This window comes from Cibotium barometz, chromosome 63 (assembly GCF_041138505.1).
Source record: "Cibotium barometz isolate CiBa-2024 chromosome 63, ASM4113850v1, whole genome shotgun sequence".
NCBI classification, from domain to species: domain Eukaryota; kingdom Viridiplantae; phylum Streptophyta; class Polypodiopsida; order Cyatheales; family Cibotiaceae; genus Cibotium; species Cibotium barometz.
In genome coordinates, this window is record NC_141108.1 from 17,666,477 (window position 1) to 17,679,667 (window position 13,191).

At 39.4% G+C, this 13,191-nt stretch overlaps 1 protein-coding gene across 1 annotated transcript; it reads left to right on the plus strand.

The window, feature by feature from the left end:
* The first annotated feature begins 3,838 nt into the window (after positions 1-3,838).
* Positions 3,839-5,003, plus strand: LOC147603785 (17.4 kDa class I heat shock protein-like). The gene is made up of 2 exons (XM_086796385.1): positions 3,839-4,055; positions 4,678-5,003. The coding sequence occupies exons 1-2, from the start codon at positions 3,929-3,931 to the stop codon at positions 4,794-4,796; spliced, it is 246 nt and encodes an 81-aa protein (XP_086652511.1). The 5' UTR covers positions 3,839-3,928; the 3' UTR covers positions 4,797-5,003.
* The last annotated feature ends 8,188 nt before the right edge of the window (positions 5,004-13,191 follow it).

Consider the following 13,191-nt stretch of genomic DNA (forward strand, 5'->3'; position numbering starts at 1 on the left):
AGGGAAGACTCCTATCAAAGAGAAGATCCCTAGTCCTCCTGCCAAAGAGGAGAGCTCTTCTCCAGCTCAAGAGAAGACACCTATCAAAGAGAAGACCCCTGTCAAAGAGAGGAGTGCTACTAAAGGTCTTCCGTTTCACTCACCAGTGAAATTTAAAATTCAGAAGCGTCGTTTATCCAACAAAGATAGCAAGAGGGCAAATGTTGGCTCTCCATTAAATTTATTTTTCATGTTCCCCAAGAAGACTGCCAAGTCTCCAAGGCCAACCTCCAAAGAACCTTCTCCAAAACCAGACCCCACTGCCAAATCTCCCTCGCCAACACCTGAAGGTCTCAGAGAAGAGCCCAACTTACCACCATTTGAGGAATTCACTCAAAAGTCTTCCTCTCCAACACCTCAAGAGCTGAAAACTCCAGAACTTGAACCTCAATCAGCAAAATTTGATAGAAGCAAACAGAAGAGAGAAAGATTCTCTAAAGATGCAGGGTCATCTCATGCCAAAAGGAAAGTTGATTTTGTTGAGTGATTCCACAAATTGGCTTCTGTTTTGTTCATTTTGTCCATATGAACACACCCTTTTTGGGACAATATTCTGTACTTAAATTCAGTATCAATAATTTGATATTCAACTGTTAAACCTTGTTCTGTGTTGCGAACAATATGTTAACCATTTTTGTAAAGAAGTCAAGACGAAATTTAGCAGAATATATTGATTACATTATTGGAGAAATCCTTTTCAACTATACAAACTTGCCCTTGCAAGTGGCTCAAATACAACTTTTTTTGGGGGGAGACATGTGATGCATGAGGTTACACTCTCCATCCTTGTACTAACAACAATATCATCTACTTTGAATCTATATTCAGGTGATATTTCATCTAAAAACTCAAGCGACTCTCTTACATGTTGTAGTCGCCAGTTTGATGTTACTATGAGTTTCCTGGGATCTATTAATGGATGGACTATGATGTTAAATTCAAACTCTAGACAATTCTCTTCAGAATCCAAAGGGACCCAACTACCAAGCTTGCTTTTCCATCTCCTATAGTCATAGCCCAAAACTAGGGATTGGCGACACAGTTGGTATGACATAGACAAAGAATTTGGGCTTACTCTACAACTGATATTGTCCCCCATATGAAAAGTTTCCTTGGTACTCCATCCTTCTCCAAGTACAGTGTCCAGATTAGTCAGAGATAGTCTTCTATTAAGCCACATCGTTCTTGTCCTCTCCAATTCCATTGTTTTGAAACATGCCACAAAGACATGTATAGGCAAGAACCATTGAATTTTTATCCTTCTTGAAATCCTTCCAGGAGACATAGCTTTAAGAATATCATCTTTGATTTTGGATTTGAAGCTTGTTATGGTATTTGGATCAGGAACTTCCCATTCTAGTGACATTAATGTGGGAATAGGTATGTCATATAATTCTCCATAAACACCTTCTCTTGATGGAACCCTGTATTCTGCAAAATGCACAAATAAATCCACTGATTTGTAAAATGAAGGTGGTTTGTCTGCATACATGACATCTGCAATCCCCTTGTGAATTGCTTTGAATGTGCCACTTAAGCTCTCAAAACAGGCTGCCACTCCACAGCTGTTGACGGAAAGATAACTGAAATTAAACAAACAACAAATATATCAGAAGGAGAAATATTGTGTTGTATCAAATAGATAAAGTTTTGTTGAATTACAGTAAGAATGGAGAATTGGATGTTCATCCAAGTTCAACACCATGTCTTTGGCCATGTAGACATGTTGAACTTTTGCAAGCCAGCCATTGTCGGTCACTTTGAAGGCAAGAACACGACCTTTCCAATGGGATTTCACTTCATTTCGCTTGGTTCTTTTCACCCTGTGGGCACCTTTGCAAGAGGGAAGCATTGTTACCCAATCATTCACACGAAAAGACATGGGTTTCCAAACACCATCTTCTCTCGTGTTATGAAAATCACAAGAAGTTATATTATGAGAAGGACGACGTGAGGACGCCATAGAAGCTCACAGATGAGAGAAAAATAGTGAATCTTTTGAATAGTGAATCTTTTGAAAGTGCAAAGAAAGGAGAATAAACCATATGCCAAAATGAAGGGAAGGTGGAAAGTAGACGTTTGAAAAAATTTAGTGTTTTGTCATTAATAGCGTTGTTTTCAAGGCCTGAAAAGAGGATTTCGTATCTTCATGCTTGATTTTTTGAAATAAAAAATGGAACAAGATGTCACTATTTTGGACCCAAACTTTAATGTTGGCCATCGTAAACGTCTAAATTTAGCCGTTTTAGCCGTTTGCCACTAAAATAGAACCGTTAAGAAAACATTTAGAGGAGACAAGAATGCCATACTTTTGTATACGTGTCAATTCACAATTGGACAATTTCTTAATCCTTAGGTTAACAAACAGCCCTTTTCTAGCCGTTTTTGGTCCTAATGAAATCACTTACTTGTACACCCCGAGCAACAAATCGCTTACTCATACACCCAAAGCAACAAATCACTTGCTTGTGTGCTCGCCCAAGATTGACTCTCTTTACCAAGGCAATCCAAATACTTGTAAATGTGTATAGTCATCAAAACAAAGACGATAATGAAAAGGGGTAGCACCACCCAAAAATAGGCTTCAAACCAACAATGGGAATCCACCTTCGAGCTAGAGGCCACACAGAACTTGGATTTGTTAGCTTCCACATTCACATACCATACACTCCCAGCCATCATAGCTATCTTGGTCCTCACAATGAGTGCGATGATCCAATGGGCTATCATAGATGGTCCCTTGGGATGCCTCAATCCCAAGGTCTACATTCTCATTAGAGAGTCCCATGAAAGAGTCCTCTCACAAAATGATCTACAAACTTTATAGCACATAACTCAATTCACACTATAGTGAGCTGTCTTGAGTGACCTCAATGCGCTAGCCTTGTTATGTCCAAGCAATATATACTAATAATTTTAACCCAACGATATTTATGTGGATACATTTAAACAAATGCATGTTGAATCGAACAGTCTTACTAGAATATTATGATAAGTGCTATAAGCACAAAATCTTTTTGCTTTTGAGAGGATATGTACAAAGTTTATGTGCTCAATTAAAGGTAAGTGGTTACATGATTAGCTTGGTGACAAACAAGGACAATGCTTGGGCCTTATTCCAGTAAAGATATAGAACTTGTACATCTCCAAATGTTGTGAATTGGCATTTAAGAAATGTACTGGGAGTCAACAAATAGATAAAATAGAAGCTAAGAGAAGTTGCCAAACAAGAGAAAGAAAAAGGGCATGGTTTAAGGAAACGTGTGTGAATTCAGAGAATCAAAATGAATGATTTAGCTTCATGTGTGGTTGGCTAATCAATCGTTATCCACATAAAGATATGGGTGACATGTGGGCTCCTGATACATTCATTAATTGGCCATATATTTTAAGACTTGCAAAGTGTAAAAATTAAATGTGTACGCTTTTTTTTTGAAAGCTTGGGCTACCGATACATTAATTGCCATATTTTTACGAAAGGGGTGACATGTGGGCTCCTAATACATCAATTGCCATATTTTGAAGGCTTGTAGGGCTTGCAAGGTGTAAAAATTAAATGTGTGGACTCTTTCTTTTGAAAGCTTAGGCCATGAAAGGCAACTATGGAAATGAGTGGAGAGAGGAGGTACTTGTAAAAAGCTAGTTTAAGCCCCCTCATGACGTAAAGGTGGTAACCATGGTGGTGTGTAGAATACTAAAAGAGGTTGATTGGGAAGATGCTTTGTGGGGGGGGGGGCCAATATGAAAGGTTTTATAAAGAGGGATTGTGAGGACCTTGTATTCAACCATTGATGGTTTGATCATTTTCATTCATCTCTCTCATTGATTTTCATTGTAGGGCATCTCGAGACCTTAGGCCCCTACTTAAAAAGAAGAAGAAAAGAAAACCATGCCTCGCAGTTTGAGCTTGGACAACTACAATACTTCCCCAAATTCCACTACTTCCACTTATGGAGGGGTGGATACGGATTGGCTAGAAGACGACGATTATCACATTTTCAAGTTCAATTTGCCAGGTTAATTAGTGTTAAGAGCGTTTACCTCAATCCAACGTTTAAAAGAAGAAGAAGAAGAAGTACAGACTGTTTTTTTAGAGCAAAATGAAACGATCTGCAGCTTTTTCTGACAGTTTTATGTAGCCCCAATTGTGCTGATAAGCAATAGAATTAATTGAGTGATTTGTTTAAGGTGCTTTAGTAAGGCTTTATATCAGGGCTCACACACTCTAATCAGGCCGGGTTTACTCAGCGTTTTAATTAATAAGACAATGGTAATAGGATGGTGATAATATACAAGAGCTTTAACTTGCATTGCTTAGGTTTAACTTGTTAAGAGGTTGTAATCATGCATCTAAGCGCCTTTTTATTATTATTATTATTGCTAAGCCAATGTGATTATGGTGTGGGTTTCTTATGGCATTGTAGGGTACGAATAGATATAATTAGGGTTTCCTCGTATGGCGCCATTGTAAGAATTAGGGCGGGTTTATGATGGCATTGTAATAATAAGCAGGGCTAGAAAGGATCAGGGTTTCGTATGGCATTGTAATTTTAGCGTTTCTTATGCATTGTAATTTCTAATTAATGCGTGCGTTGTGGACGTGAAGGCTTAAGGTGGTTGCAATATGGCGCTGTGCAGGGATGAAGAAGGAAGATGTGAAAGTGCAAGTGATAGGGGGAGACACGGTCTTCATAGTCAATGCTATAAGTCTGCGTATAGCCTTTGGCCACCAATCTTGCCTTATACTTACTCACTGAACCATTATATGAGCTATAAGCTCTCCTCACATGAGCTAAATTTCCAATAACATGATGACCTAATAATTTTCCCCCATGAGCTCAGGTGAGTTCAACACATAGTAGATTCGATGCTCCACTACTTTCCTTTTGAAATTGACAGATTCACATCAATTCTGTATTACTTGTTTTATATATGAGTAATAAGCTCTCCTCACATGAGCTAAATTTCCAATAAACCCATAATGTTGCTACTACAACAAATTCCCAATCTCTCTCTCTCTCTCTCTCTCTCTCTCTCTCTCTCTCTCTCTCTCTTGCAAACTTGGGAAAAGGATAACCGACACACACACATAGTATGTATGTATATATATATATATATACAACAAAAGTTCTAAGGGGAACAAACAGGGGCAAACAAGGTAGTGACGCAGTTAAGAAGGCTAAGGGGCCAAGGGGTCCCTTGTCTCCACAAGATTATGAGCGAGCTAAAAAGGGAAAATTGTATTTTATTTGCATGGCTACTGATCACGATAAACAGAATTGTCCAAAGAACCGTGGTAAGGATGTTGATAAGGGTGGTAGTCAGGCAGTGCACAAGGTGCAAGTCTTGCCACTTGAGGCTTCTCAAAAGTTTTCCGAGGTTCAAGTATGCCATACCGATGCCACACATGAGTGTTGTGTAACCTCAAATGTGGGTACCCTCTTTCACACCTTATGATTTGGTTCGAATGCATGGACACATCAACAGATGGAGAGTTCGAATGCATGGACACATCAACAGATGAAGAGTTCGTGTCATGATTGGCGATGGGCCTACACATAACTTTCTAAATTATCACTTAGTTAAAAAATTAAAATTGCCACAAAGCCCTAGTGATCATAAATACATAGTATCTCTTGTTGCTAATGGGCATGATAAGGGACACGGTGGTTAAGCAAGTACCACTCATTATTCAAGGACATGAAATGCACTTAGATTTTCAGGTTATGCATAATATTACTAGAGCTGATGTTATTCTGGGTCCTGAATGGTTGTTTCATTTAGGACCATCTCTTTCTCATAGTTATCTAGCTAATACTTTTGATTTTGAGGTCAATGGCAAACAAGTTCGTTTCAAAGGTGAGGGCGATGTGCCCCCATCTCCACTCATTTGTTCTACTGAAGTTGATCGCCTTGTACATATTCATGAAATAGAAAATCTCTTTTTGTGTTACATGTCTCCTTCGATGCTAGTGGTGCTGATTTCAATTCCAGTTTGTGTATGTCTACCAAGGGTAAGGAAAGTGATACTTCTCTTCATGATTTGCAATGTATTAAATCTCTCAATTTTGTCCTATGTGAACAACATGTTAGTGCTATGCACAATAATGAACAAGCTCAATTTTTTCCTAAGCTCACTCAACAAGTTTCTCGTTCTTTGCAAAGTCTTTTGCTTGAATTTCATGATATGTTTCCAAGAGACTTGCCGTCTGGTTTGCCCCTTGAGTGCAATGTCCAGCATGCCATTGACGTGCTCAAGGATGCTCAACCAGTCTGCAAGCCTCCATATCGGCTTATTGTAGTGAAGCCAGTGAGGTAGAGCGTCAGTTTGCTGACTACCTCGCCAAGGGTTTCATTAGCAGTTCTCCATGGGCCTCACCAATTTCATTGGTGAAGAAAAAAGATAGATATATGCGTTTGTGCATGGACTATCGTGGTTTGAATGCAATCACGTGATAAAGAATAAGTATCCGTTACCACGAGTCGATGAGCTTTTTGATCAACTGCAAGGTGCGTGATACTTTACCAAGATTGACTTAAGTTCACATCTGCATGGAGGATGTGCACAACGTTTTGTACTAGGTTTGGGCATTATGAGTTTTTAGTTATGCCGTTTGGTCTAACTAATGATCCAGCTACGTTTATGACACTTATGCATAGCGTGTTACGCCCATATCTTGGTCGATGCGTTGTATTTCTTGATGATATTTTGATCTTTAGCCACATTGAGGAAGAGCATTTGCAACAGTTACGGTTAGTGTTTGATTTGCTAAGGCAAAACACACTTTATGCTACAGAGAGAAAGTGTGAGTTCCTTGCCTTGGAGATCCATTATTTGGGTCACATAATATCGACAGGGGGAATTCCGATGAATCCTGCGAAAGTAGAGGTAATCCTTAAGTGGCCTCATCCAACCAATCTGGAGGAATTACAAATATTCCTTGGGTTGGCAGGGTTCTATCGTAAAGTCATCCAAGATTATGCTAAGTTAGTGGATCCAATGACAAACCAATTAAAATCTAAGGGTTGGAACTTTGTTTGGGGTGATGATCGTCTTAAGGTTGCCATAGCTACTACACTTGTATTAGCAATTTGTGGTTGAAACGGATGCTAGTGACCATGCAGTTGGTGTTCTTCATCAAGGAGGAAGACTGGTGGCTTTTGAGAGCAAGAAGTTGGATAGAGCTTAGTAGAATTATTATGTGTATGAGCATGAGCTTTATGCCATCATTTATGCTCTAGGGAAGTGGAGACATTATCTCTACGACGGTGCTAAGTTTTAAGATTGTCTTTGATCATGAGAACATTAAATGGTTGACAACTCAAACTGATTTGAAAGGTCGTAAAGGTTTGTGGGCAAAAATTCTCCAAGAATTCGACTTTCAATTAAGGTATCGCAAGGGCCGATACAATGTCATGGCCAATGCCTTAAGTCACATGCCTCAAGTCAACTTGTTGAGTTTCACGGAGTTGAAAAGTGAATTTTTAGATTCACTTTTCAACTCGTTGAGTTTCACGGAGTTGAAAAGTGAATTTTTAGATTCACGCAAAGGCAATTGTGAACATGATCAATCATATGCAAAGGTGTGGAAATTTGTTAAACGCAAGGATCCGTCCCACTCCATAGTAGTGAGTGCAGATGATAGTTCCACATCCAGCTCTTCTCTTTCTAGGGACGAGCTTAATCGTTGGAAGCATTTTTCCATCGATAACGGGTACTTGTTATACAAAGGAAGAGTATGTGTACCCTTGGACTCAGACACTAGGCACCAAATACTTTATGAGTGTCATGATAGTCCAAGTGCATGTCATCCTAGAATTAGGAAGACCTATGCCTTAGTGAGAAGGTAATTCTATTGACTTGGACTTCATAGGGACGTCCAAGAATATGTTTTGCATTGTCAAACATGCCAGGTCAATAACCCTTAGAGATCCCTGATATGGTAAGTGGGAAAGTATGTCTATGAAATTTATTGTAGGTCTACCTACAACTAGTAGAGGCCATGATGCCATTTGGGTTGTAGTGGACAACAGGTTGACCAAGATGTCTTGGTTTATTCTAACTAAAACCATGATGAAAACACGAGAGTTAACTTCGCGTTTAATTGAGAATATCTATCTACTCTATGGGCTGCCCATGAATATAGTCAGTGATAGAGATCAAAAGTTTAATAGTCATATCTAGCGAGCAGTGTTGAAAAGGTTGGACACAATGCTCAGTATGAGCACTATTGACCACCCCCAGAATGATGGTCTGACAGAAAGGGTCAACCAAGTACTCGAGGATATGCTAAGGGCATATGTGAGTAAACGGCAAACCAATTGGAAAGATTACTTATTACCAATTTTAGAATTGGCCTATAATAGTGCGAAGCATATTGCTATGGGCTTACTCCTTTCATGCTTATGTATAGCTTTCGACCCCGATCCCCAGTAGCTGTGGGGCACATCCTCCTGATGGTTATGTTCCATCTCTTGACTATGTCATGTGACAAATTGTGGAGAGCCCTCCTGCTATAAAGAGGCCATGTTACAAGCATTATGCGGAGGAAGACCGCAGAGTTTGAAAAAGGTGACCAAGTACTTCTCAAGGTTCCCCCGAGTTCAGAAACTTTGAGGGGACGGGAAAAGTGCCAAAGTTATTGTCTAGGTATTGTGGACCTTTCATAATACTTAAGCATGTAGGTGAAGTTGCCTACAAGTTAGCTCTGCCAAAACATTCCAAGGTTCACTCAATTTTTCATGTTATAGTCATCTACGAGAATGACTAGGCCAAGATGCCAATGTGGTGGATACAAGTGTTCTTGTAGATTTAATTGAGCCTTCGGTTTTACCACACGAGCCAGACCGCATCTTAGATTTTCAAGAGAAGCGAAGTCATTCACAGAATTAGACAAGAGTGTCTAGTTAAGTGGAAGGATAGACTTGACGAAGGTTCAACTTGGGAGAGGATGTTACCTTTGTTTTTGAGGACGAAAACTCTTCCAAAAGGGGGGAGTAATGTTAGGACAAGGGTAAGGTTAGGGGGAGTTGGGTGGTTCAAGGGAGTCTGGACGAGTGTGGATGCCCAGGGCGGCTACAGTTAGCCGGCTAGGGTCTATATCCGGCGATCGAGTGGAGAATTGCCCTATTCTCTTCTAGGAGGTTCCACGAGCTAGCACTTCTTGGTCTTAGAAGCCCTATGTGTGTTGATGTCTATTGATGTGACCAACCTACGTGTGATGTCGCCGCCTACTATCAATGGGCCTAGCCTGTGCGTAATCAAGAACAACCTAGGCTCCATACACTGCATATGTAATCATAGTGATCCACACGTGGACAAGCGTGGGCTTCATGAAGGAGGCCCAACTTGTTGGAATCAAGAACAACTAGGCCCCATACACTACATATATAATCATAGTGATCCATGTGGACAAGCGTCGGCTTCATGAAGGAGGTGACACATTGATTTTGATGTGTTTGGTCTCGTGTGTGAGGTATGAGATGGCCATTCACACTTATGCCATGTGTTTATGCCCATGGCAGGTGTAGAAGGTGGATGCCACCTGCACCTTTATAAAAAATGATATCATATTATCTTTGGTGAAATTCAAAAAAGGTTGAGTTCATTTCTTGATTCTCATGAGCCGACAAAAATAAAATAGAGCTCTTGTGTATCGTCAAACGAAAAAACCATATAAAGCCAAGAATTCCTAAACTTTGCACATAGCTAATATATAAAATCTTTTGCCTAAAGCTCCCTCTCTTTACCTTTGCACATAACTAATATATACAATCTTTTCCTCCCTAAAGTGCTCTCATTTACCTTATAACATAAACTATTAATCTAATAAATTTTTTTAATCATTTCTTTCTCGCAAAATATAGAACATTTGTGAGAAATCTCTTGAAGCAAGGTGAAAAGCCTCTCGCCCTCTAACTCCACACATGAAACCAGATAAATTTTTACCTCTTGTCATCCTATCAATAATACAAGTATGAACACATCCAAGTAAGCATTTTGACTTTTGATTTTCCTTTGAAAATTATGATGATTTACTCAATTAAATAATTCAAAATGGAATTTGATCATTTTACAAAGCACAAAAAGATTTCTTCTTACTCTTTTTTGAGAGGACAAGGGTATTGTATCACATGATGGTGATGACGGTTACATTGTACGATTTGATGATGCAAGTGATGTCCAAGAATACTACATGATGCATGTCCAAGCATAGTGCATGATGCATGGATAAGAGTTAAATGGTGCATATTAGTAATGATCATTCCATTATGCATTTTTATTTGCACTATGTTTGAGTGAATTTTATTGAATAAGATAACATCTTTTGAGAAGGGATACCGTGTTTAAATTCCCTTATGTCTAGGTATTTGCAAATACTTATGTTTGAGTTCCTTGTGTCTAGGTATTTACAAATACTGAAACTAAAATACTTGTGTTTGAATACCCTTCTGTACTTTTTACAATTATCTAGTGTCCTGAGGAACACTGGCTGTTAGTTAGTTGTTGAGATGTTGTTAAGAGATCAAAAGCCTTTACTTGGTGGAAAGATCTCAAAGGGAAACCCCAAGGACTTGGAGTGCCATACTATTTAAGAGCTTGGTTAAGTAGGTGTGGGAATCACATTTTTTATGGAAGGACTTCTTGGAATGCCTTCAAGGATGTATTCGTGTGAGAGAGCCCAATGACATTGCTGACTTCCACCTATTCAACTACGTGGAAGGACATTTGAGGTCTTTCTACAAGAATTTAGAGGGTAGGTACACGGGGCATTACATGTTTATTAGTGTGCGAATGTTAGGATTTGGGATTTGATATCGACGACATAGTTGACTCAAGCTGTGTACTGATAGTACACATAGTATATTATATGCAGTGTGTTTTATTGTTTGTGCACATATCAAATTGACAACTACTTTTATGGTGTTAATTAATATGTTCATTAAGATGATGATGGCCATTGGTGACATGGTGACGATGGTGGCAGGCTAGGCAACTTGGCTGCATGTGTTTACATTTGTTAACGACCAACCTATGTGTGATGCTAAGGGGATTCACAAGCCATAACTTATGCTATCACGTGAGTGTAAGGGAGGGGGTTTTTGGAAGGGTGGGCTTAAGCTTATAAGTTAGGGGGTAAGGGGGATCTTATGGGGGGAGGGTGCGAGTAGTAGAGAATGGAAGAAGGGGATTGGTTTCTACTTATAATTCACAATATGTGATCTGATTCTAGTGGTGTAGGTTGAAAACCTGATAAGTTTATCAGTCTTTTACGTTGACCACCCATGGTTAGGAGGGTGCATGTAGGCCTTTGTGATTTTAGCACTTACACCTATGCTAACTACATGGGCTGCATCTTGCCACATGTATTACAATACCTACTATCTGATTTTTAAACCTTAAATAGGGGGTACTTGAGTTTCATAATGAAGAATCACAGGCTTAGAAAGGGCTATAGTTTTTTTATAGATAAACTTAAATAGGGGGTTCTTATGAGTTTCATGCATGCAGGTGACATCCCCTTTCTATGGGAAGTGAATCCCCTAGGGTGTGATGTCACCTATGGATGCTGGCCAACCTCCTTTGCACAATTGAGATGTGTGGCCCATACCTTCCTTTGATGGGTTGATTTCGATTCTCTCTCTTTCTCTTTGGCTCTTTTTATTTTTCCCTTAAAAGCAAAACCAATTTTTTTAAAAACTAATTCTACTCCCTCTCTATCTCTCCCCCCTCTCTTTTTCTCTCTCTTCCTTCTCCTCTCATTTTTATCTTTTCCATTTAAAACAAAACAAAATACCTTTAAACACACGCACACGCACACACGCATATATGTGTGTGTGGCATCTCACTCTAACTCATTGTAACTCTCTCTTACTCTCTCTCAACTCTCTCTTACTCTCTCTCAACTCTCTCTTACTCTCTAACTCATTGTAACTCTCTCTCACTTATGCTAACTCTCTCTCTCTCTCTCTAATTTTTTATCTCTCTAACTATTTCTAACTTTATGTAACTTTCTCTCTACCTCACTCTCACTCTCACTCTAACTCACTGTAACTCTCTCTCTCTCTCTCTCTCTCTCTCTCTCTCTCTCTCTCTCTCTCTCTCTCTCTCTCTCTCTCTCTCTCTCTCTCTTTAACTCTGTCTTTCTAATTCTTTCTCTCCCTTTAACTTTCTTTAACTTTATGTAGCTCTCTCTCTACCTCACTCTCTCTCTCTCTCTTAAATTTTATGTAACTCTCTCTCTAAGTCTCTCTCTCTCTCTCTCTCTCTCTCTCCTCTCTCTCTCTCTCTCTCTCTCTCTCTCTCTCTCTCTCTCTCTTATGTCCATGGCACAAAAAAACAAAGCATTCACTCTCCTTGACTTACACATGATTGCACCCAGTGCCCTCTTCCCTTGTCTTGCCATGACTAAATATAGAAGGTCATGGTCTTGCACATTGCTACAATGTACAATGAAGAGGAAACACTGGGCGCACAATAAATCACACAAGGGAAGAGGGCACCCATTGCCCTCTTCCCTTGTCTTGCCATGAATAAATATAGAAGTCATGGGCTTGCACATTTCTACAATGTACAATGAATGTTCCTACGTGTGTGTGTGGTGTGTGTCTCTCTCTCTATGTTACGTACAATGAATGTTCCTACGTGTGTGTGTGTGTGTGTGTGTGTGTGTGTGTGTGTGTGTGTTTCTCTATGTTACATACATGTATATACACCTCTCTATCTCTACATTTTGTACATTGAATGTTCCTACACACACACACATGTGTGTGTGTGTGTGTGTGTGTGTGTTACATACATGTATATACCTCTCTCTCTCTCTCTCTCTCTCTCTCTCTCTCTCTCTCTCTCTCTCTCTCTCTCTCTCTCTCTCTCTCTCTCTTTGTGTGTGTATATATATATATGTTATGTACAGTGAATGTTCCTGCACATGTGTGCGTGTATATATCTCTATGTTACATACATGTATAAACATATATATATATATATATATATATGTTATGTACAGTGAATGTTCCTACACATGTGTGCGTGTATCTATCTCTATGTTACATACATGTATAAACCTCTCTCTCTCTCTCTCTCTCTCTCTCTCTCTCTCTCTCTCTCTCTCTCTCCATGAAGTCTCAACCATTCTCTCTTCTTGCAAT